Here is a 26462-nt window from a genome sequence, read left to right as displayed (position 1 = left end):
CGGAGCTGGGCCGGTTCTCTGAGCCTCTTTACCCCTGGAATCCATTCCACAGCACCCCCCAGAATCCACCCCCTGCCCCCCAAGCTGGGTAACCTGCTGGCTAGAGCTGGGAGGGGGGACCGGGGGGGTCGGTCCTGGACATGCAGAGGGAGGGAAACACAATGGAAAAATGGGGAGCGGGAAGGAAATATTCTCAGAGCTGTGAGGTGCATGTGTGGGTGCCAGGACTCCTGGGTTCTATCCCTGGTTCTGAGAGGGGAGTGGGGGCTGGTGGGTTAGCGCAGGGGAGCTGGGTGCCAGGACTCTTGGGTTCTATCCCTGGCTCTGGGAGGGGAGTGGGGGCTGGTGGTTAGAGCAGTAGGGACCTGGGTGCCAGGACTCCTGGGTTCTCTCCCTGGCTCTGGGGGTGCTGGGGAGTTAGAGCGGGGTGGGGATGGAAGTAGGGTGATCAGATGTCCTGGTTTTATAGGGACAGTCCTGATTTTTGGGTCTTTTTCTTATATAAGCTATTACCCCCCCCCCCAACCCCCGTCCCGATTTTTCACACTTGCAGTCTGGTCACCCTAGCTGGGAGCCAGGACGCCTGGGTTCTATGCCGTGCTTTGGGGGGTGGGTTAGAACTGGGGGACCTGGCAGCCAGGACTCCTGGTATCTCTCCCCAGCTCTGGGGGGGCTGGTGGGTTAGAGCAGGGGGACCTGGGAGCCAGGACTCCTGGGTTCTATCCCCAGCTCTGGGGGGGCTGGTGGGTTAGAGCAGGGGGACCTGGGAGCCAGGACTCCTGGGTTCTATCCCCAGCTCGGGGGGGCTGGTGGGTTAGAGCAGGGGGACCTGGGAGCCAGGACTCCTGGGTTCTATCCCCAGCTCTTTCACTGGCTCACCCCCAGCCTGTAGACCGTTGGCTCCCCTGCCTTTCTAGAGCGAAGGGATCCCCAGTGCTCCACCCTCGCCTGAGCCAGGAGGCGTCTGTCCAGCTCGCTTGGCTTGGATCGGTCTGTCTTTTCCTCCTGAGACACCCTGCCTAGCCCCACAACCTTGTCCAGCCCCCCCATGTCCCCCCCCCCCAGCTGGCCCATCCGGCTGGGTTAGCATCCCCCAATGGGGCCTCGGGCTCCCAGTCGCGCTCCGTGAATTTCCTGGCACCGGGCGATTTCCACTGTAAACAGATCGGGGGGCCGGGCCCGGGGCCGGGGGTGACATTGTCCAGGAGGCCTGGCCGGCTCTGCCAGGAACATGGAGCAGCTGGGAAACTGATGCAACATCAGCATGGCTGGCTGGGGAGGGGCTTTCCCGGGGGCCTCCTCAGCCCCAGGGAGGGGTCTGGCAGATTTGGAGGTGGGGAATGAGGCACGGAGCATTTTCTCTGGGGGAGGGGGGAACCAGGACTCCTGGGTTCTCTCCCTGGCTCTGGGAGGGGAGTGGGGTCTGCTGGTTAGAGCAGGGAGAGGCTGGGCGCCAGGACTCCTGGGTTCGCTCCCTGGCTCTGGGAGGGGAGTGGGGTCTAGTGGTTAGAGCAGGGAGAGGCTGGGCGCCAGGACTCCTGGGTTCGCTCCCTGGCTCTGGGAGGGGAGTGGGGTCTAGTGGTTAGAGCGGGGGGCGGGGGGGGTTTGGACACCCGGACTCCTGGGTTCTCTCCTGCCCGCTGGGTGGGGTTACAGTTCAGACACTAGGACGGTTACACCTTATCTCAGTATCTTTCCTGCCTCCCACTGACGCCGCGTCCCGTAGACAGTCGCTACGTAGGGGAACATTAGCGTAGTCAAGGAAGTTGGCACGGGCGGGGCCGGTAACGGGGCCTGGCCTGTGTCATGCAGGGCGCTCGGCGCTGGCCCTGGGAGCCAGGACAGGCTCGGGGAGGGGAGCGGGCTCTAGTGGTAAGCGCGGGCACAGGGGCTGGGAGCCAGGACTCCTGGGTTCTTTGCGGGCTCTGGGAGGGGAGTGAGGTCTAGTGGTTACAGGGGGGGTCGGCGGCTGGGAGCCAGGACTCCTGGGTTCTTTGCTGGCTCTGGGGAAGGCTAATCAGCAAATTGCTCATTCACCATGGACACCCTTTGCCCCCTGCTGGAGGCCTGGGGTTTAGAGCCATAAAAAGGCCCCGCCTTTCCCATCAGCCCTTGCAGCTCCCTTTATAGTCCTGGGCAAGTGGCCAGGTTGGGAGGGGCTGGAGCCCAGAGCAGGAAACCCTCCTCCGGCCCGGCTCAGGGCAGGTAATTCCTGATCAGTGCAGCAGGATCGGCCCCGGCAGCCTGCTCCCAGCGGGGTCAGGACCCATTCCCTGCCCCCCTGAGCCAGGGGACTGGCCCCGGGCCCCATTCCCTGCCCCCCTGAGCCAGCCACTCCCTGCCCTGGGGCCGGGTGGGAGCCAGCGCCCCCTAGAGGGGACAGGCCCCTGCCCCATTCCCTGCCCCCCTGAGCCAGCCAGTCCCTGCCCTGGGGCCGGATGGGAGCCGGCGCCCCCTAGAGGGGAAGGGCCCGTGCCCCATTCCGAATCGCCCCCCCCCAAAAGGGGAAAGGCCGCACCCCCTGTGCTTACTCTCTCTGTTTTTCAGCCCAGACTCTGGTGACGCAATGGAGGGACGGGGCCCGTCCACTGGGGAAGATTTTGCTGCCCCCCGAGCCGACCCTGCAGGGGGAGCCCCGGACCCGGGATCCGATGGGCCGGGGGTGACAGAGCCAGCCCCCACGCTCAGCTCCCCCTGCCGCTTCTTCTTGGCGGGCGGTTGCCGCTTCGGCGCCCGCTGCCGGAACCTCCACCCCGGCGCCCTGCCTGGCGCCCCCCAGCCGCCCCCCGAGCCCCGCAGCAAGAAGCCCCCCAGCAAGAAGCCCCCCATGAAGACAGCAGGGGACGTCATCTCCCGCATCCTCTGGGACCGCCAGCTGCCGCCCGGCGACTTCACCGTGGGGCACCTGGACCGCTTCTCCGGCGTGCGGGAAGACGCCTTCACGGCCTTCTGCTGGGAGGACCTGGCCTCGGTCGGGCCGGAGGTGCTGGCCATACCCCAGCACAGGATCCAGTACTTCAAATACCGCGGCCGTGTGGTGTGGGACAAAGCCAGCCGGCTGGACGACGTCTTCGGCTCCACCGGGGGCGGCCGGACCATCCTGGAGGTGATGGAGGAAGAGGCCAGGCGCCAGCAGGCCGTGGGAAGGGGGGACGGCGGAGCCGGGGTGCCGGAGGCGGCTGTTGCTCTGGAGAGCAAAGAGAAGGAGGAAGATGATGAAGCTGAGCCAGGAGCTCAGAGCCACCCCCCAGCAGGCCCCCGCCCCACCCATTTCGTGGCCGTGCGCATCACCAGCCCGGAGCTGCGGGGCTCGGTGGCCCGGCTCCAGGAGGCCCTAAGCCAGGCTGACCCCGCCTTGGCCGAATTCTGCGCCCCACTGGCTACCCTCCACCTCACCCTCTGCCTCCTCCGGCTGGACGGCGCCGGCGAGATGCAGGCGGCCGTCACTGCCCTGCGGGAGCTGCAGGCCGAGCACCGGCGCCTCCTGCCACCCGCCCCGCTCCTGCGCTTCCGGGGCCTGGGCACCTTCCAGCGCCGGGTGCTGTACGCCGCCCCTGCGCCCGGCCCGGAGCTGGTGGGGCTGGCCCATGCCCTGGAGCGGGGCTTTGCCTGCAAGGGGCTGACCGTCGTCCCGCTCCTGGCCCACGATTGTTTCCATCTCACCGTGGCCAAGATCCCGGCGGGCGGGGAGCCGAGGCTGAACCTGCCCCCAGAGTCCCCCAGGGAGGAGCTGGGGACCCAGGCCGTGGAATCGCTGTGTCTGTGCCAGGTGGGTGGGGGTAGACGGACCGATGGGTTTTACAGCACCCTCGTGGAGCTGGATCTGTACTGAGGGGGCACCCCACGCCAGTTCCCAAATCCCAGCTCAGATCCTCTCACCTGGCGGGGGGGGGGAGGGGGTGCTGGGAGCTAGGACGCCTGGGTTCTCTCCCCACTGCAGGGAGGGGAATGGGGCTTAGTAGTTATGGGGGCAGGCAGGGCTGGGAGTCAGGACTCCTGGGTTCTAGCCACAGCTCTGGCAAGGGAGCAGGGTTGAGTGGTTAGAGCAGGGATATAGGGAGCCAGGACTCCTGGGTTCTAGCCACAGCTCTGGGAGAGGAGCAGGGGCATCTGGGAGCCAGGACTCCTGGGTTCTAGCCCCAAGCTCTGCTCCCCCATTCACCTTGTCCCCCATGCATGTAATCCCCTTCCCTGGCATCTTCCACCTTTCCTGAACCCGGAGTCATTCGCCCAAGCGGCAGCCGCCGGGGAGGGCTGATGCAGGGCCCGGCTCATTGTAGAACCTGCCTGGGGTCTGTTCGTCCTGTGCCAGCTGCCTCTCCCCGTGGCAATCCAGGGTGCCAGGCTCCTGTCACGCAAGCTCGGCTCCCGCAGGCACAGGGTCCAGGCTGGGTCTGTTCCCCTCACCCCTGTGGGTTTGCCCATGGAGCTGGGGAGAACTTGATGCCCCACACTGCAGATGTTTCTTTTTAAGCAATTTTCTCTACAATCAACAGCAGTTTTCATGGCTCCGTTCTACCCAAGCTGGTAACAGCCCAGGACAACCCATACCAAGGAACTAACCCTGCTCAAGCAGCTCTCTCTTTGCCTCTCTCAATTCAAATTGCTGTAGCTAGAAATGGTCTTTCATTGGACATGTGCAGACGGCGAAACCGGCATCCACCGCTGGGTCCCAATGAAAACATCTAACCCCTTCCAGGCTCTTGCTACGGATACGAACAGGCTGAGCTGCAGGCTCTGCTGGTGCTAACGGAGGACTAGATTATCTGCTCTCGCTGGAGCGGGAATTAATTCACAGCAGGGGTCAGACTTGTCTTCTCCGGTTCAGACTCAATGATGAACGAGGTGAGAGGTACATAGATGCCTAAAGATACAGAGTCCAGCAGGATTCACTGAACTAGCTTAGCACAATGAGGGTGTGATTAAATTGGAATGTTCTTAATGTTTTCTCTGAATACTGTGTGGGTGCCTCAGTTTCCCCTGTGCCTTGCTTAAGTATCTAGGTGGTGGGATAAGGAGGTGTGATTGTTGCAGAGACCTAGAGGGCCGGCGTGATGGTGTCTGCACAGAGAATGGACGATACCCTGGCTTCTGGCCTGGGCCCCGCCCTCTGCAAAAGTGCCAACTGGAGGTGTTGGAGAATCAGAGATCAGGTGACCTCCTGGCTCCAGGAAAGAGACAAAGGCCAGAGGAGGGGCAGGAGGGGTCTGGGCTCCCCCTGGACCTGAGGGGTCCTGTTCTCTGTACCTACAAGCTTTGTTTGGGACTGTGTTCCTGTCGTCCAATAAACCTTCTGTTTTACTGGCTGGCTGAGGGTCCCAGTGAATCGCAGGAAATGGGGGGTGCAGGGCCCTAACTCCCCCACACTCCATGACAAACAGTTAAGCAAGTCCGGCACCTAGGGCCACTTTCTGGCACATTAGGCATCTGCCTGCATCTTTCGGCGTCTAAATCCCTTTGGAAATGTGGCCCCGAGCGATTTGCCCAAGGTCACAGGCACTAGGGGCAAACGCCGGCATCTCAGGTCCCACATGGGATCCCCTGACCCAGCCTCAAAAAAAAAAAAAAAAAAGACAGCGGCCCGAGGCGTTTCTTCCTACGTTTGTCGTTTTTATTAATGTTCAATTTCGAGAAAAATACTCCTCAAAAAAGGAAGAGAGTTTCTGGAAAGAAAAAAAAAGAGCATTTGAAATGCAGCTATTCATGCTGTCGAGTGCACATCAGAAAGTTACATATGTCCAACAAAAAGAAAGGAAGGGGGAAGGCTCGGGAGGAGAATGAGACGCTAAAGAGACTATAGGAAGGGGAAAAAAAAATAAATAAAAGGACGATTAAATTGAGGGCGGGGAAAGGGGAGGGAATGGATCATTACCGAGTTACCTGTAAAGAAACTGAGGAAATAGGGGGAAAATAAATAAATAAAAATCAACTGAAAACTGAGCATAGACAAAAAAAATACTCCAGGACATAGAAACAGTGAAACTTAGACGTGATTGGAAGATTTGCTGGTGACCGGTTGAATCCATTAGCGGAGGGACGACCAACTCCCGGCAGCTGCGTGGTCCGCATCACCCCAATTTCACACTCTGCATCAGGTTCCCCCGATTCTTACAATGTCTCTTAAGCAACAGTCTCTGAGGCGGGGGGTGGGGGAGCCGATCGGGGCTCGACCTTTCGGCTTTCATTCTCCGCCACTGCTCTTTCGGCTGTTTTCTCTTTTTTGCCCAGATGTGCCTTTTGGGTTTTTTTGGCTCTCTTTCCAAGGCTGGCCAAAAAGCTCAGAAGCAGGGGTAAGAGAGAAAGAGAAAACTGAGACAACGTTAGTTTCAGATCAAGGTGGAAATATACACAATATCCAACAAAGGATCTACTCTTAAAAAAAAAAAATCCCCCAACAATGTCAACAAAAGAAAACTCACACCCCGACCTGCTAAAGTTTATAATTAAAAAAAGTAGAAAAGATACTTTACAAAATACAATGGATTTATCTCCTTATTTACATCAGAGAAGGGTGGGGGGCTGTACAGCGTATCCTGAAGAAATATACACAGAAATCACATTTCCGAGAAGGGATCAGCATTGCACAGAGGAAATGGTTTCCTTGGCTTTTAAAGTGCCAGGAGGATCTAGACTCGAGTTCTGGAAAACATTTCCAGACCGGCCGGCTCTAGACGTTTGCTTCCCGTTGCTAGGGTGGTTTAACTAGGCAGCCCAGCTAAGCTCTGGGTTTTTCTTTCCTTCCGGAGTTCACTTCCGATCGCTCCGGGCGGGAGGAAAGGAAAGTGTGTTGCGTTTCGTAGTTGATTCCTCCCGACACCCTTTGCACAGATCGGCGGGGGTAGGGGCGGTTCTTCGAACCCGGGCGTGCGCCGAAGACTGAGGCGGCGCGGGCTGGCATGGCCGAAGCGGTCACGCTAGGTGAGGGCATTTGGCTGCGGAGGACAGGCTGACCCTCCCCGCCCCAGCGCCCCCGGAGAACGATCCGCTGGCAAGAGACTAAAGAAAAGCGTTAACATCGATCGCCTGGGCCCCTGCCCGGCACGCCATGGAGGAGCTGTCCAGCGGCCGGCCGGCTTACCCTCGTCCGTCTGCGGAGGTGCGTGGGGGCAAGGGGGAATGCCCCGGTGGCACACACCGAGCCGCCATTACCCTTTGGTTGCGAATAGAGGGGGGCTTTGGGGGGGATGTTAGAAGTTGGCCAGGACTGCTAAGCTCTGCCTGCAGTCAATCTTGGTTGCGTCGGTGCCTGTGTACACCAGGGACAGAGCGGCTAGGAAGAGCTGGCACTCCTCCGCAGCCTCGAAGGCCAGCTCGGACTGAACGTAGGAGACGGGGAGCACCGGGCGGAAACTGAAGGAAACAAAACGAAACAAATAAACAAAACCCACCAAGGAACGGGGGCGGGGGAAAACGCAGCAGGAGGCAGGTTAGGACAAGCACAGACTGAACCACCACCTAACGGATCTCGGCCCCAGGGATGTAGCCAGTACACCCCTCCCCCTCAGATCTGCCCCCCACAATGCCCTGCCTCCTAGGTCTGACCCCAAGCGACCTGCCCCCCCACCAACACCCTGCCCCATTAGATCTGACCCCACATCACCATTCCCCCCGGACCTGACCCCCAAACAGCCTGCACACACACACACTCCCACCCCGAAGTATCTGATCCCCCCACCCTTCCCAGACCTGACCTCCAGGCTGCACCCCACAACAGAGATCACAGCCAAACAGGTAACTGCCTGCCCCAAACCACTAGCTTCCACCCATCACCGCCATCAGTTCAGTAGCCTGCACCCCCCACAGCAACTATCCACATCCCAGGTCAGGCGGTGGGTAGCAGATACCTCCTTCCCCTCACACCCCGTCTTCAGGGGGGCTGCACCCCATGCCCTTAAGGAGCAGCACGAGGTCCCTGGTTTTGAGAACAGGGAAGGCAGCTGCCGTGGGACACGATCTGACTGCTAGAAGCTCCCTGTGTGGCCAGGAGACTCTCCTATGGTGGCTCCTGAGGCCACTCCCAACCCTCCCCACTCCTCTGGCCTCCCTCTCTAGCTTTGCCCATGTTCCCCCCACGCAAGAAGTTTGCCTCCTCCACTGCTTTAGGCAGCAGCCTGGCCCCTCTGGATCTCAGCGAGAGCAGCCGAGCCTCCCCCACTCCGGGAGGGAACCGCCAGCACTTTCCGAATCAGAACGGAGGTTTCAGGAGATCTGAGCTCCAGAAAAGTGCCACCATCCAGCACAACGGGACTCCCCCTCCCCAGTCCTGTCTGGGGGCTACAGCACTAGGACACCTGGATCTGCCACCCTTTGGCAAGGTGCCAGTGTTGATCTCCCACAAATTAAGCCCCCCACGCCCGGAAGATTCGCTGCCGGGCTGCAATCCCCTGCCTCAGCACAAGCCAGGCTGGTCCCAGCTCCCTGCTTCGAGCCAAGGGCTGCCCAGCATCTGGGCACGGAGCAGAGACGAGTCCCCGGAGGGGGCCCCACTGCACACTGGCTACGTTCTACTTACCTGCCGGAGGGAGACGGCTGCTCAGGACCAGAGGGGCTGGTTAAGATCATGGACCACCCCCCCACCCCACCCCTGAGCTAGGTCACCCCCCTACCAGTGTGGGATCCTTCCTAACCCCTCCCTAGCTGGCCAATCGGCCACAGCCGTACAGACGACCGGAGGAGAGGGAGAGAGGTGACTGGATGCACCCACATCTCTACCCCGATTGAGCCAGCGCTCAGCCAGCGAGGGGGCACCTTGGCCCAGCCGCCAGGCAGGGGGTGAGGTTAGCGGGCAGGGCGCCCTCCCGGCCTGACATACGTTTTGATCATGGCTTTGAGCGCCGCCTTCCTCTCCCGCTCGGCGAACTTGTCGATGAGGTAGCCGGACATGCAGGGCGCCTGGCGGTAGAGCCCGAAGAAGCGGTGGTAGTTGGATAGGGCCCAGGCGGCGCGCAGGGCCAGCGCGTGGGCCACGCAGGGGTCCGCCTTCAGCTCCTTGGTCAGGTAGGCCAGCTCCGTGGTGATGTCTGCAGGGGAGGGGAGGCAGGCGGTTACAGCGGCTGGCCCCTGGCCCGTTCCCAGCCCTGGGGGCGCTGCAGAGCCGGTGCAGTCTCCTGGCACCGGCTGGGAGGCTCATCATCTCCGACGGCCATTTTCATTGGTGTCCCTGGGGACTCTATGGCTCGGAATCCCTGGGGAGTCCTCCAAGGCTCACCATAGAGTGCCAGACTGAAGCAGGGTGAAGGGATAGAGCGGCACGTATGCAGGTAGCCACTCTAGGCACAGATCTGCAGCCCAGGGGGGACCCCAGGGCCGAGCTGGGAGAGGGATGACACCCCTCTAGGGCAGGATCTCTATGGTGAGGGAACGTGGGGCCAGCAGCCAAGGAGGCTCTGCGTATTTACACGGCGTGACCCTTCCCCTCCCGTCCCCGTCCCGCCCGGCTCGCTCACCGCCCGAGTTCTTGGTGAAGATGTAATAGAGGATGCGGTAGGCGGTGAACTCCCCCACGTTGCCCGGCAGGTTCTCCGCATAGAGAGACTTGAGCTGTGTCTGGCACTGGTTGAATTCCTCATGATCTCCCTGGGGAGAGACGGGAAATCCTGTTAGCAGGGCGGGGCCCGACTCACCCAAGGCCCATTATTGAGGGATTGGGGAGTCCTGGCTCCCAATCTCCCCGCCCCCCCCCCCAACCACTAGGCCCCACTCCCCTCCCAAAGTCAGGGATAGAACCGAGGCGTCCAATTGGATGCTCAAGCCGACTTGTCCTTTTCTGCCCCCCTTAAACCCAGCCCATTCCACGTTGCTCCCAACACTCAGGTTTTACCTCAGCGGACAGACATCCACCCCGCCCCCCAACGACGGAGCGAGCAAGCAGGCGACAACCCAGAGGCCCACCCCTCCTCACCTTCTCCAGCGCTATCCGGGCGTGGGTTTCGTACACCTCCACCGTGAACTCCGTGCGGATGCCCTGAACCTGCATGGAGCAGGGGAGAGGGGTTACTCCAGACACAAGCAGGGATCCCCACGGGACGCTGCCACTTTAAGAGCCCTGACTAGCTGCTCCCCCAGGGGTGCCAACAGGGCAAGGCAGCGAGGTGGGCGGCTCCGGAGAGCGAGGACAAGTTAACCCCGCGGCCCAGGACTCAGCACGGGGGATCCGAGGGCCGGGAGGAAGAGGTTGAACACGCCGAATATAGTGATACAGTGATGCACGAAGCCACCTGTCTAGGAAGGGGGATTTCCTCTCCCGACTCAAGACAGGAAGTTGCTTGTAGCTGCCACCAATTTTGAATGAGGTCAAACAGCAAGTGAAATATGGTTGGAGAGAGAACCCAGGAGTCCTGGCACCCAGCCCCCCTCCCTCCCAACCACTGGACCTCACTCCCCTCCCAGAGCTGAGGAGAGAACCCAGGAGTCCCAAGTCGCACCATGTCTAGCCATTTAGGGCTTGTCTATATGGAGAAGTTAACCAACACGGCTATAGCAGGAGAACGATCCAGTGTGACCCCGTGTGGACACCCGGGACTGGAGTCATGACTCTGCGTCCAAAGCGGCTCGTTTCCCCGTGCAGAGGGGCCCTCAGAGGAAGGGCCTCTGCCAAGCCCCGTTTTTGCAGCTCAGCTCCCTGTGGACCCTTCCCGGGAGAGGGGCGGCAGCTCACCGTGAGGTCCTGCCGGATGGATTTCATCTGCTCGCAAGCAAAGGCGTAATCCTGCTTCTCCTTCCAGTGCGACTTCACCATGGACAGGGATTTCTTCAGCACCTGGGGAGGCAGAGCGCCTGGGTGAGCGGGGGACGCGAGTGAGAGCAGCGACACCCAGGGGACAGCAGCACCCTCACCTGACAGGACAGCGTTAGAGTCCCGGCTGTCACGGGGAGCGGCGCCTCAGCTCCCAGCCCCAGCGCTTCACGGGACAGCAGGCCGCGAAGCCAGGCTGGCCGGCTGATCGCTGCTTTGGAGGGGTGCGCCTTTGGGGGTGATGACCATCGTGCCAGGGGCTGCCCAGACCCCAACCCGAGATCAGCCCCCCATGCGCAGACCCCAACCCGAGATCAGCCCCTCATGCGCAGACCCCAACCAAGATCCGGGGCTCACCCGCACCCAGCTTCCATATGTGGGGTACTGCCTAGGCAGGAGTCCCCACACTGGACTACGGCACAGACAAAGCCTGGGAGGGGAAACTGAGGCAGGAAACAGGGAAGTGACTCGCCCCCGGCATCCTGGACGCCAGTCCGGCACTCGGTCCACTAGCGCCCGATGGCACCAGCAGAGTACTGGGCCTGCCAGCTTTCACGTGGCACAGAGCATAAGCTCCTCGCCTTGCCGGTTCACCGGATACCCTCAGAGCTGCGATCTCAACTGGGACGTGTCCTCGGTTCCCAGCATTATGGTCACCCCCACCCGCTCTGGGGCCCGCCCCAGGGCACTCCAGTAACCCCAGCGGAGGCTGCCCGGCGCTCACCGAGACAGGCCGAACGGTGGAGGGGTCTGGGGCGCACGTGAGCCGCAGGTAGTGCTTGGTGATCTCCTGACAGGTGCCCATGATCTTCAGCTCATTCCAGTCCAGGCTCTCGGAGCCGGCAGGGTCCAAGCTATTGATGGACAGGATGAGGGGCTCCAGGCGCAGCTTCTTGGAGTGGCCGTGCTGGAAGCGGGCCGCCCGCCGCTGCTTCTTGAACTCCTTCTCGGGGTCCTCGTAGTCCATGGCGTTCCGCCGGCGGTTGCGCTTGGAGGGGCCCTGGTCGTGCCTGAAAGGGACGTGGCCGGGAGGCTCGGCTCAGCAGCCATGTGGAGGGGGCAGCAGATTTGCCCAGGGTCACATGGCAAGGCTGAGAGAGGAACTGGGATGGAACCCAGGAGTCCTGGCTCCCACCCCCCAACTACTAGACCCCACCCCACAGCCGGGTAGAGAACCCAGGAGTCCTGGCTCCCACTCTGCCCTCACTCCAACCCACTAGCCCCCATTCCCCACCGAGAGCCCAGGAGAACCCAGGAGTCCTGGCTCCCCATCTGCACTCAAACTCGGCTTCTTTGCACAGCGAAGCCATGGACTGACCTGAAGCTAAGCCAGGCTGGTCCCGACCCCAAGAGCCCCCCACCTAACCCCTTCCTGGCTGGCGGGCCCAAGACCGGGCCGCGGCGGGGTTACCTTTTACCCCTCTGCATCCTCATGCGGCCCCGCTCCATGTGCCCCCCTCGGCCGCGGTTTTTCGGCGTGTTCCTGCGGCTGGCCAGGCGGCAGTCGGTGCCGGAGAAGGAGCTGTCGGAGTCCGAATGGGAATCGCTGCCCGAAAGATGCAGGGTTAGAGCCCGATGCCAGCCCTGCCCCCTTCCCCCGAAGGGCCTGCCCACAGCAATCCTGGGGCCCCCTCCCCCAAGAGCCAGCCCAGGGCTGTTCCCCAGCTGTCCTCGTCACCCCCGAGTCTCCTGCGCGTGTGTGTGTGCGCGTGCGTGTGTGTAGGGGGGGGATGGTGTGAGAGCTCCCCCTGAGGAGGAGATGCACAGTGGGGAGAACTGCCTCTCAGAGCAATGGGCTCAGGCTCTCTGCAGACTCAGGCAGGCGGCGCTGTGCCAGTCACACTGGGGTCCCATTTCCAATGTTGTCTCCCCACCCACCAGGGCAGCAGTGTCCTGGAGGGGCCCGAGGGGCTGAGCCACGGTGGCGTCAGGGATACCAGCTTGGCTAGGCCTCTTGGTCTGACCCAAGGAAAGGCTGGGGTGGGGAATACCAGGCTAGATGGGCCCAGGGCCTGATTTGGGAGGGTGGGGAGAGAGACACATCAGGCAGGACAGGCCCCGGGGTCTGATCCTGTCTCTGATCACATCACGCCCTCAGGGTCTAGCTAGAGCGTCTGAGGGGCTCAGCCCGGTGATGACTCCCCGAGGACTGGCTGGGCCCCCGCGCAGCCCCGGCCCCGCAGCCCCCCTACCTGCGCCGGAAGTGGCGGCTGGGCGAGCGAGAGGACGAGCGGGAGCGGGAGCCGGCACTGGAGGACGAGCTGTTCTCCTTCATGAAGACGTTGCGATTCCCGAATTTGGTGGGGAAGCTGTTCCCTCGGGCCCGGCTGGCCCCGCCACCCCCACCGCGCTGGGACTGGGAGCCCACCGCGCCGCCCCCACTGTTGCCCCTCTGCTGCTGCTGCGACAGGCCGGCGGGCATGGGGCCCCGGGGAGTGTGAAGCGAAGACACCTCCCAGCGTTTCTTCTTGGGGCTCTCAGCCATGCTGTCCCTGCCCAGCCTGGAAGGGAGAGCGCACGTTACGAGAGGCGCCGCTGGGGGGCCAGAGCTCAGCTCCCTGCCTCTTGGGGGGGCGGAGATCACCCCTGTTTTACAACAGTGCCTACTCCTGACAGTATCTGGAGAACACAGGAGTCCTGGCTCCCAGCCTGCCCTGCTCTAACCACTACATCCCACGCCCCTCCAAGAGCTGGGGACAGAACCCAGGAGTCCTGGCTCCCAGCCCTGCTCTCTGCCGCCTCCCGACCCTCACCCCACTGGCACGGTGGCTCACCCCGGCAGTGGCTCCCTGCTCCAGTCGATGGTGTAGGCCGTGCCATCTTGCAGCCTGGCTTGCAGCACCTCTTTCAGCAGCTTCTCCGTCCGGTCCTTGTCCTCCTCCGACTCGCAGGCGGTGAAGCAGCGCTGGACGTACTCCTTCATGTCCTGGGGCCAGTCCTCTGGTTTGCCAGCGGACGAGCTGGGGGGAAAAGGACCAGAACAGAAACCAGATGTTAGAGACCCAGGGTGAGCCACTGAAGCAGGATTTGGGATAGGAGATAAACTCCTGCAGTCCAGGGCATAGACCCGCCCTGAGCTGATGGGACTTATAGATCCCAAGATGGAGTAAACATCTGGATCAGGCCAGATGTTTCCAGAAGATATGGGTGTGACATGATGCCCCATATTCTTCACTGAGATATGGTCATGATATGAATATGGCATAACTAAGATGTGTTTTATGCAGCATGGGTCAGGTGAGGGATCATCGGAAAAGTTCTGATTCACTGAACAGGATTATCCAATTTGTATGCATGAATCATTTCTGTATCTGAAGTTAGGAATACTGACTATGTAACAATTACAACTGCGCGTACACCCAGGGAACGCACACCAGACAGTATGCAAACAGCCTGGATGAGCCGTTAGGAAGGACAATAGGACTTTTAAAATACTAATCTCCCGTCTTCCAGTTTCCTGGGAGGCTGCGTTGACCTTACAGGGTCAGGTGATCATGTCACCTGGTACTAGGCTCCATCTTGGACTTCTAGCGTTTTTCCATTAGGAAGGGGTGGGTTCTTCTCCACTGCCTCCCCGCCCAAGAAGGGAGACTGCTGAAAACACCTGAAGAAACCAAGGACCTAAGCTGGGGGGGAGAGGGGGCAGGGGCTGAGCCCAGGCGAGAAAGGGCTGGCCTGTAAAAGGAATCCCTGGAGCTTTAAGTTGCAAGCAGTGCGGTTTACCTTCAAGAAACTCTGCAACCTGCTTGAAACAACATCTACGGTGAGAAATTATTATTTGTAGCCAGAGTTTTTTAGTGTATTAAGCTTAGTTTACTGAGCAAATAAAACAAAACACGCAATCTGCTTTGTTCTGTTTGCTATCTCTTAGAATCACTTACAATTTACCTTTGTTAGTTAATAAACCTTTTTGTTTATTCTGAAACCCGGTTTGTGCAATTCATAACCGGGGAGGGGGTAAAAAGCTGTGCAGATCTTCCTCCACGCTGAGGACGGGAGTGAATTTCGTGAGCTTACGCTTGTAGAGATCTCGATAATTAATTTTGGGTTTACACTCCACGGGGTCTGTGCACCAGAGTGCTGGGCAATCCCCCGAGCTGAGTCTTCCCACACACAGCTGATTGCAGACTCTGTGTGATTCTACAGCGGAGTGTGTCCCTACCTGTGTGCGCGCGCGCAGCGGGACACGGTGAGGGAGCCCAGGCTGGTGGAATGGGTGGGCTCAGTGGGACCCCAGAAGGGGGGGTCCAACCAGTCACAATGGGAAGTATTAACGCTGTTGGACAAGGCACTGTTCTGGAAGCCCCTACCTGGAGTCCTGTGTTCCATTTCAGGCACCCCTGGGTTTTTCCAAAGCCAGGAGGCACCGTTGTGATCATCTAGTCTGATCTCTAACACAGGCCAGAGAAATCCCTGGAAATAATTCAAGCCAGACAGGCAGAGAAGGCTGCTAGGACAATCAGGGGGGCAGAGAGCTGATCTTATGAGAATATTTTTCCCACAGGGGAACGGCTGGGATTCTAACTCAGCTGTCGCTCCCAGCCCTGCGTCACTTCCCCCTTTGAAGACCATCCCACCTCCCTTAGGGGTCGAGTGGGACTGATGGAGCAGCAGGGGAGTGAGACACGTACCCTTGGTTGTGATGTTTCTCCGAGTTCTGCTGCGGCCCGAAGTTGCCGTGCTGGTCCGAGGCCCCGAAGTTCTGGTTCGTTAGCACGAAGGGGCGTTTCTGGATGTTGAATTTCAGGCCGCCGGCTCCAGGGGCTTCTGCTGAGACAAGAGAGAAGTTTACCGGATGGCTCGAAGCAGGAAGTGAATTCCGAGTTTATTAAATCCTTGGATTTGAGGGACTCACTCGAGATCAAGTCCCCAAACTAGATACACAGGACCCCAACATCTGTCGGACTTGATTTAAGCCAATCCACCATCTCTCTAATTTTACTTGGAAACAATCTCCTTCCCTTCCTGTCCTGAACTGCTGTCGCCTTGCTGTGCTGATGCTAAAACCCCTGTATAAACAGCCCTCTGTCCCATCCCAGAGGTGGCTTCACCTCCACATCAGGCGAGAGACCCCTGTATAACCAGTCCTGTGCCCCACTACCGAGGTGGCTGCATCTCAACACCAGGACAAGCACCTCTGTATAGCCAGTCCCACGCCTCACCCCAGAAGCAGCCGCATCCAAACAATGCTGAGTTCTCACAGGAGGGGAGGGGAGTGCCTCTGGAGAGAAGGCTGAAGGCCGACACACCCGATGCCCCTTAGAGGAAAGTCTCCGTTGCAGAGCACGTCCCCACGAGGTGGGAAGGGGTATTAGTCGTTTTGACAGATGGGGAACGAGTACAAAGCGCTGATACGCTCTGAGGAGCTGTGTATGCAGCTCTGCATTTATTACGTCTCTGTTTATGATTGCACGAGCTCATTTACGAGTCGAGAGATGCTTTTCCTCTTCACCTGGGCTCTGAAAGTTACGCTGGGCCCCAACTCTCACGTCCACCACCAGTGGACAGGACAGGTCAGTGACAGGAACCTCATCAACAGCTGGGATGCTGCGTGAGCCAAAATACAGTCCCGCTCCCAGTGCCAGAGTGGGGCTGGCTCTGTGCTGCCAACGGGGTGAGCGACTGATCTGTGAGACCCACTCCAGCTCATCCAGCCACTCAGCTGAGGAGAGCGAAGTAGAGCCCAGGAGACCCGACCACCAGTCTCCCCGACCCTGCTTTAACCCCTAAGAACTGCCCAGAGCTGGGAACAGAATCCAGAAGTCTTAGCTCCCCACCCTAACCAGTAGAACACGCTCCCCCAGGATGGCTGGGTTCTGTTCCTGCCTCCCTGCCCCCTCCCCCTTGCTCTAACCCACCAGACTCAGGGAAAGAACCCAGGAATACTGGCTCCCAGCCTCCCCTGCTCCAATCCCCTAGTATCCCACTCCCCTCCCAGAGCTGGGGACAGAGCCCAGGAGTCCTGGCTCCCAGACCCCCTGCTCTAATCCTTTGACCTCTCCCCCAGCCTGGTACCCAGGAGCAACCATTGGCATCCAGGGCCAGGACTCACGTTTCATGCGGTTCCACAGCTGCTGCCCCTTCTTGGGCTTGGGTCCCTCTGAGTAGGCATGCTGGCTGTAGGAGGCGCCGGAGTTCTGCTGCAGGTGCTGGCCCCCGGCCGAGCCGCCCTGCTGCTGGCCCATGGCGCCCCCGGGGTGGTTGCCATGCTGTGGAGGCGGCTGCGGGGGGTTGGAGGTGGCCATCTGCTGCTGTTGGCTGGGGTAGGCCATGGCTTCCTCCATGCCAGGGACGGGGGGCTGGAGGGAAGAGAGAGACGCTCTCAGTGGAGGGTGGCACACGACTGCCCGGCACAGGTGTCAAGGCCCGGTGAGAAGCAGATTATGGGTAGAGGTGTAGACAAACTGGCCCTTCTCCCCTCCCAGATACATCAGTGTAGCCCCATGGCCTTCACGGGGCAAGAAGAGGGCCCCCCCCCACTCTAACCACTAGACCCCCCTCCCCTCCCAGAGTGGGGGAGAGAACCCAGGAGTCCTGGCTCCCAGCCCCCCCTAACTAGACAACACTCCCGCCAAGAGTCTCACACAGAATCCAGTCACTTGTCACTCCCAGTCCCTCCTGCTCCAGCTCCCAGGGAACATGGCACCTCTGAGCCCAGGACTGAACCCAGGTGCTCCATGTTCTAACCACTAGACCCCAGTCCTGACGCGACTCCTGGCCCCGGGCGGGGGAAAGAACCGCGGGCAGCATGACCCCTGAGCACTCCGCGAGGGCTGGGACATTGGGACCTACCTGGTTCACGTTCCCTTGGTGCTGGCCCGGACCTTGCGGCTGCTGGGCCGCCGAAGAGGAATACGACCCCGCGACCCCGTATTGGTTGGGGAAGCTGTAGCCTGGGTAGACGTTCTGCAGAGAAGAGCCCAGCCCCACAGTCTCAGGACACAGCACTTAGCCAGCATTTGTAAAACACTTGCCAACTCCCCACCCCATGCCCCGCCCCCCGCAAAAGACATTAAAGCCTCCCTGCACGTCCCAACATCAGCTCCCCCCGCCCAGCACCTCTCATGAGCTGGGGCTCCTAAGAGATCACAGACACACAGCAGAGGATAAACCACTCACCATTGGGTAACAGTAATTATAGGGGTATCCGAAGCTGTACGGCTGGTACCACTGGTAATATTGCTGCTGCTGCTGCATAGCGTTTGGGTCTCCTTGCTGGGAGGCATACTGCAGAGAAACACACGGGATCATCAGGAAAGGCAGTGACTAGGGAGCACAGACTGGACCCCACTAGCCTCGTGCAGTGGCCGCGGTTAGTCCTCTGTCGGCTAACCCAGGGTGCACTGCACCGGGTACCAGAACCTCTGGATACGAGCTGCTGCTGTGGCAGCAGGGGATGGCAACCCAGATTTTTCCCAGCATGCACCGATACCCAATAAGATAGTGTTGTGCGCGCGCACACACAACACTGTCGACAGATGACTGCGTCTAAACCCAGCGTGTGGCCACAACCCAACCGGGTCAGACGACAGACTGGAAGCTCACTGGGGGCTTTTTGTTCTGGGGTTGTGCAGGAGCTCACACGACGGGGCCCCGATCCATGGCTGTGGCTCCCGAGGGCTGCAGCCGCGTAGATAAGGAAGAGCGAATGTGTCCAATCAGCAAAGGTATAACATGTAGTCATCCCAAGTGGTCTGAGGGGATTTGTGGTAACAGATGGGGGCCCCGCAGCGCTTGGAGACAGTCCCTGCTCTAGAGAGTTTGACAATCTAAATGGACAAGACAGGCAGAGGAAGGGGACTGGCAGGTAAGTGATTTCCCCAGGTTCCCCCAGCAAAGCCAGGTCTCCCAAGTTCAAGACCTGTGCTCTAATGACCAGGTTACGTCGTCAGCCCGGGTCACATAATGAACTAAGTGAAACAGCAGGGAAATGAATCCTTTGATCCTTCTCTCCGGCGCTGGGGCGGGGTAAGATCTCCCAGCACGCTGGCTCCCAGGAGACCAGAATCCCATGAAAAAGCGGGGGGCCTGTTACCTGCGTGTTAGCCGGTCCGTTGTTGGAGCCCTTGCTGGTCCCAGAGGCGGCGTTGGCTTTGCTGATACTAGCCAGCGCCTGCCTGGCTTTCTCCCACTCAGGGTTCTCGTGCGCCTGGCCCTCCATGGTGTTTTCCCGGGCCGCGCTGTTCCCTAGATTGTACTGGGGAGCCCTGGATGTGTCAAGAGAAAGTCGAGAGTTACGCTTGGAGACTGGGAATCCCTCTGTCCTGGCTGCACAGGTAAGGGTCAGCCCCAGGCAGTCGAGGCTAAAACAAGCTGCAGTTTTAGCTAAGAGCAGAAAGGAGGCTGGAGTGCCACCCAGAGGATAAATACAGCAATTCTCTTGGCAGTCATCCTGCTGCACACACCTCAACTCTGCTGCTGTGCCCTCCGCCTCCACTCTAGGGTCTCCTGCTCACACATGGTAACTAATGAGGACACACTATGATGCTTATCTGCCCCTGTTCCCCGCTGTAGTATCTAAGCACTTTGCAGTCAATGTATTAATCCCCACAGCAGCTGCACGACGCTGGGCAGGGCTATCACCCCATGCTACAGAGGGGAAACCGAGGCACAGAGAGGCTAGCAGGGAAAGGAACTCGAATCATTAGGTGCATCCTGCTCTGGGAGTCGTGTCTCCATGACCCCCCACAGCCAAACATGATATGGCCACTAGGAATTGGACTGAGATACCTCATTTCACACAGATCACCAAACTGCTAGAGGGGAGCAGCCTTCAGCCATGGGATCCGGAGTCAAACTTAGATGTGTCTAGCTCTGTCCCTTACTGCCAGTCCCCTCCTCCATCAGAGAACCTGGCCTGCCATGAAAGAGGCGCATACGCTCAGATAGCCACACCAGACTCAATGGGACTATTGCACTAGATGCCCAGGAGCGACTTTATGACGACACAAACAAGCTTTCGTCTTCCCAGGTAAGTCAGAGGGTAACATTACAGGGCGTTATACCTCTGCCCTTCTCACCTGCATTTTGCTCATTAATCCACCTGCTGCCACAACTACTTCTATGCATCAAACCTCTGAGTGACTTTCAAAGAGTTGTCAATTTAGTTTTTTTAAAAAATAAAAAAGGAAATCTCTCAAAAAATAAAAGCAGCATGCTTCCCACTTCAAAATGACACGGCTAATTTTCAGTTGTCCAATATCTGGCAAGCCCCAGGGCTTAGAAAACACCCAGCTAAACCATGAAAAAAACTATACAAAGTCATCTTGCTTGGCCAGGGAGAGGATATTTTAGGAAGCTGAGTAGAATGCCCCTAAACTGATCAGATTTCATACCAATGTTGTGTCTCCTGTTGCTTATAATGAAGGCGTTAAGAGGTTTTATGGTTGAAATCCATGTCTTGTCTACCCAGTTCTTTCCTGGAAGACTCCATGGTTGACTGGATAAAAATCAAAGATTATTTTTACAAAATCAGATTTTGATTTAAATTTTAATAAGATTTACTTTTTAAAAATAACCCTGTTTAAAAGGAAATCTGAATTTAATACAGGATATGTTAGGCCTAAAGTAATTAAAAAAATAAAATTGCTGAATCCATGAGCTTCTACCAAAAAACTTTGAGTTAAAGGCTGCTTTTCTATAATAAAGAAAGAATCTGGGAAAAACATCTAACTTTTGACAGCAAACTTTATATATGGCACCACAGTAATAACTAAGCAATATCTCATTCACCTTTTTCCAACATATTAAAAATGTACAATTAATAATCTGAAAATATAAAGCTATATAATTGTTTAAATAAGTGTATATAGATATCCTGTACACCCAAAGATAGCAAAGAGATGTACCACATCGACTGTAAAGGTGCTACATTTTAATGGTTCTATCAACCAATGAGAATGCACCTTTCATTAGAAAATAACTGAAGAACAAATGGAAAAGTTGATTTAAATTGATGGTTTAAATGAAGGCTTTCCACTTGGTGATTCAAATCATGATTGATATCTACGCATCTGGCTGGAGAACTGGCAGGACTATGACATCACAGGTACCAAGGTGACATGGGGAAAGTTAAGGCTTTGCAGGATTCTAAGCCAATGGATGGGGGAAGATCGTCAGACTCTCTTTCCAACACTGATTTAACTCAAAACTGATTGTTAGGAGAAAAAAAATCTTTGAATCTTTATCCAACGCACCATCCTCTTGGTTTCATAAAAAAGGTTTTGACCCACATCATGATGCAGCACAAGACCCAGCGGCTGGACGTTAAAGCCAAACAAATTAGAAACGAGTCACAAATGTGTAACTGTAAGGGTCAGTGGCCAATGGAACAAACTCCCACAGGTTGTGCTGAATTGAATTCTTCTCTTGATGGTATCAAATCAAGACTGGATGCCTTTCTGGAAGATGCTTGTTTAGTTAAATGCAAGTTATTGGGGTCAGTACAAGGGGAATTATGGGAAATGCTATGGCCTGTTAAATGGGAGGTCAGGCTAGATGATTTAATGTTCCTCCCGGCCTTAAAAGTTTGCTAAGCTATGGCTCACTTGCCTGCCACATAAATCTCCCCCTCAAACACAGGTAAATCCAATAAACAGTTAACTGTAAAAGAGAGATTTCTTTATACATCACAAACAAGAAAAAAAGAAACACCCTCAGTTTTCCTCCTATCCCCGACAACCTTTAAAAGCCACAACACCCTGCTATGCAGCAAAACGGGTCACACCTAGTTTTGAGGCCTTTAAAAAGGAACTGAAAACGTGTGTCATTTCCACTCCAGGAAGGTCCCATCCTACAATGAGCTCAGCTTGGGCCCTTCCAACAAAGTTGACAGGGAACCCACATGGGCCAAGTGGTTTTGCCTGCGGAGAATTCACTGCAGAACTGGAGCTCAGAACTTCACAATGCAAATCACGAATGTTACACTTAATACCAACGTCAGCCAAACAACATTAGCCTATTGGACTAACACTAATTTGACAGGTTCTCATACTAAGGCAGTCTGCTTTGGGCTATATTTCTAAGCCTTTCACTTAATGTTTATGACAGAGAAACCACCCCCTAAAATAATGTGAAATCCACAGACCTCTTAAAAGGTTTTAGTGCCGCTCTTTAATGATGAGCCCATTAATTTGCTTCTGGCTTCCTTGGTCACTCGGATTGGCTCTTTCAGATTTGTGCTCAGAATTTTTATCCTCAAACCCTCAGTACTAACAAACATTTCAACTTACTGAAGCATTTAAAGGGGTTCACCCATCTGCTCTAGTCACACTTGACATAACAAAGATGCAGAAGACTTGTTCAGACACACAAGCCGGACCACTTTGATACCAGTATAATTAAAGCCGGTGCATTAATCTTCCCCGGCATGGATGCAGTATAGTGGTATAGCTCATTCCCACATGAGGGAAATCAACTATACTGGTATACCTTTATACTGGTGTTGCTGCAGCCACACGGGCATAACTATTTCAGCAATATCAATCGTACCCCTAACTGAAACAGCTATACTGTAGCAGTAAAACAAACAAACTGTGGCTTAACCCACCAGTGCTCCCCCCAACATTTCTTCACCCCATTTTCAAAGGCCGTGAGAAAAGATGGGCCTTTCTATAGTGCAGTAGAAAAAGGTCAGAGTCCCATATAGCATGTGGCAACTCTTGCCTTAAAAGAGTTAACATTCTCTTCCAAGTCATTTTAAAATTATAACCACACAAGATGAGGATGATCCTGTGCACAGTTACTAGCTCTTGCTTCAGAGGAAGGAGCACAGCCAGCCGCTACGTCCGGCTCGCTACAATGTACAGAGAACAAGGATCCATTCCGGTCCCTTCTGAGTCACTAGCTTACGCTCTGAAATAGAAGATTCCTTTGTAGCTATTTCGTGACAAGACGATCCAGCCCGGCTAACTGACTAGGGCATGTGGCAGCCTGGGAGAATAAGGGGAGCTTAGTTTGCTTTGGCCCATAAATCCAGGCTTCTGTCAAATGAAGACAGTCACCGTTAGAGACATTTCACTGCTTCCTCTACTCCCCTTCCCCACAAAAACGTCAATGCAGCAGCATATTAGTGAGCAACCTCTACGGTTCCCACCCAAGCACCCAACATGCAATGATCACCATTCAGAGGCTCGCTGGTCGCCTATGTTGGTCGCCATCGTTCAGTCGCTGGAGGGGGAGATTATAGGTGTCTCTCCCCGACCCGGCTCCGTAGACAGAACGCAGCACCCTGGGGCGCGCCCCTCTCTCGCAGTGCCGGGGCGCAGAGCAGAAAGGTCACAGCAGCCTCAAGTCTGTGCCTCCTTGGGCAGGAATGGGGGGCGCCCCCCTTCTCTCTGTATCGGCAGCAGGGGGGCCGCTCGGCCGCCTGGGTGCTGGGGTGGGAGGGCAGGAACTCAGGGTGCCCAGCCCCACTGTCCAGGGCAGGAAACCGAGGCCCGTCAGGGTGAGATGCCGGGAGGGCGTGTGCCAGAAAGCTCCCCCTTCAGTCACCTTCTTAGGGGCGCAGACTCCCCCCACAGGCCTACAGCCTCTCTCTGCCTATCCCCCTCCCCCCCGCCTTGCTCCTCAGCCCCTGGCCACGGGCCCGACCAGGCCTCCAGCCCCTGATTCCCCCACAACCCTCCCTGCCCCCGTTCCTGGCACCCCTAGAGCCCCGATCCCTGCCTGCCCCCGGCCCTTCACAGCGGCCCCAAGGCCCTAACTGGCCCCACGGCCCTCGCTAGGCGTCGCCCCCAAAGCCCCCGGCCCTCTAGGCCTCAGGCCCCGCCTCGGCCCCTCTCCGGCTCCTGCCCGGCCCCAAGGGCCCTGCTCGGGCTTCAGGCCCCGCCCCGCCGGTTTCCCGAGGCCCCCGCCGCGGGCTCCGCTCCAGGCCCGGCCTCGGCCGCCGACGTCCGGTCCCCGCGGGGCGCGCGCTGCGCTGTGGGGGAGGGGCGGGGGGTGTCTCGCGCGCTGCGCTGGCTCCGTCCCGCGCTCTCAAGATGGCGGCGGCGGCCTCCTGGGTTCGTTCTTTTTTCCGCTCCCCCCCGCCCGCGTCCTTCCGGGGCGCCTCGCGCGGCACGTAGCGTGACGCACGCGGAGAGGGTGGTAGAGAGAACGAAACTCAGCGGCGGCGGGATGACGTCACGACGCAGGGCCCTCCTCCCTTGCCTTGCCTCTCCGTCCGACCAATCGGGAGCTCGGAGCTCGGGTTGGATTGGCGAACGGGCGGACAGGCGGGGCGCGTCAGGAGCAGCCAATGAGGGCAAAGAAGGTGGGGGCCAGGGGAGGGATGGTGGCTTAGGCGGGACATATCCCTTCAAAGGCAGAAGCAATAAAATGTGGGAGGGGCTCCGACCTAGGAGATGCCTGGGTGCTCTCCCTGGTCTGGGAGGGGAGTGGGGGCTAGTGGTTAGCGTGGGGGGAGGGGGCTAGGAGCCAGGACTCCTGGGTTCTCTCCCTGGCTCTGAGAGGAGTGGGGCTAGTGGTTGGAGCAGGCGGGGCCGGGAGCCAGGATTCCTGGGTTCTCTCCCTGGCTCTGGGAGGGGAGTGGGGGCTAGTGGTTAGAGCAGGGGGGCTGGGAGCCAGGACTCCTGGGTTCTCTCCCTGGCTCTGGGAGGGGAGTGGGGGCTAGTGGTTAGAGCAGGGGGGCTGGGAGCCAGGACTCCTAGGTTCTTTCCCCAGCTCTGCAACAATCACCATGTCCGCTTACAATAAGCTGATGTTGGTTTGGTTCTTTTTAATTGCTCATCATGTGTTATAGGTGGCAGGTTTGGCGGGGGTTCTTCCGCGTTTTGTTTTTTTGTTTTTCATCCTCACTCACTCTCTGCTGTGCGCATGCACACAGTTCTAGGGGGAGCTTAAAAAGCCTTTAAAAAACCTCCCTTGGTTGGCCCCTGAGGCAGGGAGGCAGAATTGTGTTTATAAACAGAGGGATTAAGATAAGAAAGGGCTGTTCCGATGTTTCCTAAAGTTAAATGATCTGGTCCAAGCTTGGTGAACTGCAAAAACTGAGTCGCCCAAATGATAGAACAGGGGTCGGCCCGTCAGAGTAATCCACTGGCCGGCCAAGAGACATTTTTGTTTACGCTGCAGGCACGGCCCCCCGCAGCTGCCAGTGGCCGTGGGTCGCTGTTCCCGGCCAATGGAAGCTGCGGGAAGCAGCGGCCAGCATGTCCCCGCGGCCTGCTCCCCCTCATGCAGTTCCCATTGGCCGGGAACAGCGAACTGCGGCCACTGGGAGCTGCGGGGGGGCCATGCCTGCGGACGGTCAACGTAAACAAAATGTCTCGCGGCCTGCCAGTGGATTACCCTGACCGGCCGCGTGCTGAAGGTTGCCAACCCCTGTGATAGAAAGTAATTGTAGATTTTTCTACAATTGTTTCAATTGTTAGACAAAGGAAATGCAGTAGATCTCATCTACCCGGGTGTCAGTGAGGCATTTGGCACAGTTGTTACCAGATTTGCCCATTACTTTGGGGAATGCTCATTTATTTGGGTTACTTTTCCGGGGAAGGGGTTTCTGTAATTCTATCAACGTGCTGCTTGTGTCACGTGTGTTTTCATATGGAGCTCTACTTCTCCCTTCTGCAAGTCCCCTCCCAATGGAGCTATCCTGCAGGACCTCGGTTCCCTAGGGCTGGGTTTCTCCAGCTCCAAAACCGGATGAGCACCCACCCACCCATACATTAACAGAGCAAGTCTGAGCGGACCGGGTCAATCAGCACTGTCAAGCTGACCCCTTATATGCCCCTGGGCTCCATGGACCGGGTCAAGCAACACTTTCAAGCTGTTACCCTTATGTGTCCCAGATTCAGCACGTCCCTATCCCCACCTTCACATCACAATTGTACTGGCAGTAACCTACTTGATGAGCAAACCCCACAGTATTCTGGGCGCTGCAGGGATCTTTAGCTTAGGTAAAAGCAGCGTTGCTGCAGAGTGAATGGGGGAAGCTAAAAACACAAAAGAGTAAAGTCCAGCAAGAGAGGGAGAAGCAACCAACTTAATCATAAAAGTTATTTATTGAATACTAGTGATAACTACACAAGGAGCCTAAACCGAAATAACCTACATTATTAAAGGTTAATACCTACGGTAGAAAAGAAAACAGAAAGAGAGAGAAAGGGAGGGGCGGGTCTCACCCACTCCATGAGGCTTGAACTGGTCGGGGTTCCCAGGTGATGGTGGTAGCTGAGGGTCCTGAGGGCAGGAGACAGGCAGAGTCCCCAGCACGATCAGCCAGGAGAAGATGGAGTTCCAGTGGAACTGATGCCTAGTTTGGATCTAAGCATCAGAACCCTGACTGGAGGGTGAGTAGGGATTTTTGTAGAGAAAATGCAATGGTTCAAGGGAGAAGAATAGATTTGTTTATAGGTAAGCTCAAGGGTTTTCTTTAGACTAGACAAAAGGAGCTGATCACTCTTGGCTATGGGTGGTGTTTTCTTCCAGGGAGCTCACAATGCAACTAGGCTGCTTCAGTATTTGGATATCAATTAAGGATTCATTACTAGAATTGGTCTGATAATTCCTGAGCTGGGTGTATGCAGACATAGGTTCATTAGCATCTGGAGCAGAGATTCCCATGCAGTGCTTCCCTGCTTTTTCTGGTCCCAGAATTCAGTGTGGTTTTCTGTTCGCCATTCGGTATGTAAATTGAGATGTCTTCCTGTCCCATCTGTCATGCAGATGAGGCTAGGGGAGTTGTCTCTGCTTTCCATTCTGTATCCTAATGGAGATGTCTTAATCT

The 26462-nt window shown here is 57.3% G+C and overlaps 2 protein-coding genes across 5 annotated transcripts; one reads left to right on the top strand and one right to left on the bottom strand.

Moving 5' to 3' along the window:
• The first annotated feature begins 1756 nt into the window (after window positions 1–1756).
• Window positions 1757–3879, top strand: LENG9 (leukocyte receptor cluster member 9). 2 transcript variants are annotated; one of them, XM_039510057.1, is made up of 2 exons: window positions 1757–1872; window positions 2548–3879. In XM_039510057.1, the coding sequence occupies exon 2, from the start codon at window positions 2567–2569 to the stop codon at window positions 3830–3832; it is 1266 nt and encodes a 421-aa protein (XP_039365991.1). In that variant the 5' UTR covers window positions 1757–1872; window positions 2548–2566; the 3' UTR covers window positions 3833–3879. The 2 variants fall into 2 exon arrangements, with proteins under 2 accessions (XP_039365991.1, XP_039365990.1); XM_039510056.1 differs by lacking the exon at window positions 1757–1872 and adding an exon at window positions 2131–2205.
• Window positions 3880–5589: 1710 nt separating this feature from the next.
• On the bottom strand, window positions 5590–23267 carry LENG8 (leukocyte receptor cluster member 8). Of its 3 annotated transcripts, none has more exons than XM_039509967.1 (16): window positions 22856–22873; window positions 20071–20174; window positions 18771–18942; window positions 17855–17962; window positions 17528–17641; window positions 16788–17034; window positions 15367–15502; window positions 13510–13695; window positions 12928–13236; window positions 12147–12281; window positions 11460–11745; window positions 10658–10759; window positions 9902–9970; window positions 9447–9576; window positions 8813–9020; window positions 5590–7350 (listed from the first exon to the last, which is right to left on the bottom strand). In XM_039509967.1, the coding sequence occupies exons 3-16, from the start codon at window positions 18894–18896 to the stop codon at window positions 7188–7190; spliced, it is 2319 nt and encodes a 772-aa protein (XP_039365901.1). In that variant the 5' UTR covers window positions 18897–18942; window positions 20071–20174; window positions 22856–22873; the 3' UTR covers window positions 5590–7187. The 3 variants fall into 3 exon arrangements, with proteins under 3 accessions (XP_039365901.1, XP_039365902.1, XP_039365900.1); XM_039509968.1 differs by lacking the exon at window positions 22856–22873 and adding an exon at window positions 20641–21055; XM_039509966.1 differs by lacking the exon at window positions 20071–20174 and having other exon boundaries at window positions 22856–23267.
• Window positions 23268–26462: the final 3195 nt, after the last annotated feature.

This window comes from Mauremys reevesii, linkage group 22 (assembly GCF_016161935.1).
Source record: "Mauremys reevesii isolate NIE-2019 linkage group 22, ASM1616193v1, whole genome shotgun sequence".
NCBI lineage: Eukaryota > Metazoa > Chordata > Testudines > Geoemydidae > Mauremys > Mauremys reevesii.
Note: the sequence above shows the minus strand (reverse complement) of the source record. Positions and strands in the feature narration are given on the sequence as shown.

Bases quoted from the DNA above. Each gene is read 5' to 3' on its own strand.
- LENG8 (XM_039509966.1), bottom strand. From the start codon at position 22,893: ATGGCGACCAACATAGGCGACCAGCGAGCCTCTGAATG. The intron at 17,642-17,854 runs GTGAGTGGTTTA...TCTTCTCTGCAG, and splicing joins ATAATTACTGTTACCCAATG to AACGTCTACCCAGGCTACAG. The intron at 12,282-12,927 runs GTAGGGGGGCTG...TCTTTCGGGCAG, and splicing joins AGCCGCCACTTCCGGCGCAG to CGATTCCCATTCGGACTCCG.
- LENG9 (XM_039510057.1), top strand. From the start codon at position 2,567: ATGGAGGGACGGGGCCCGTCCACTGGGGAAGATTTTGCTGCCCCCCGA.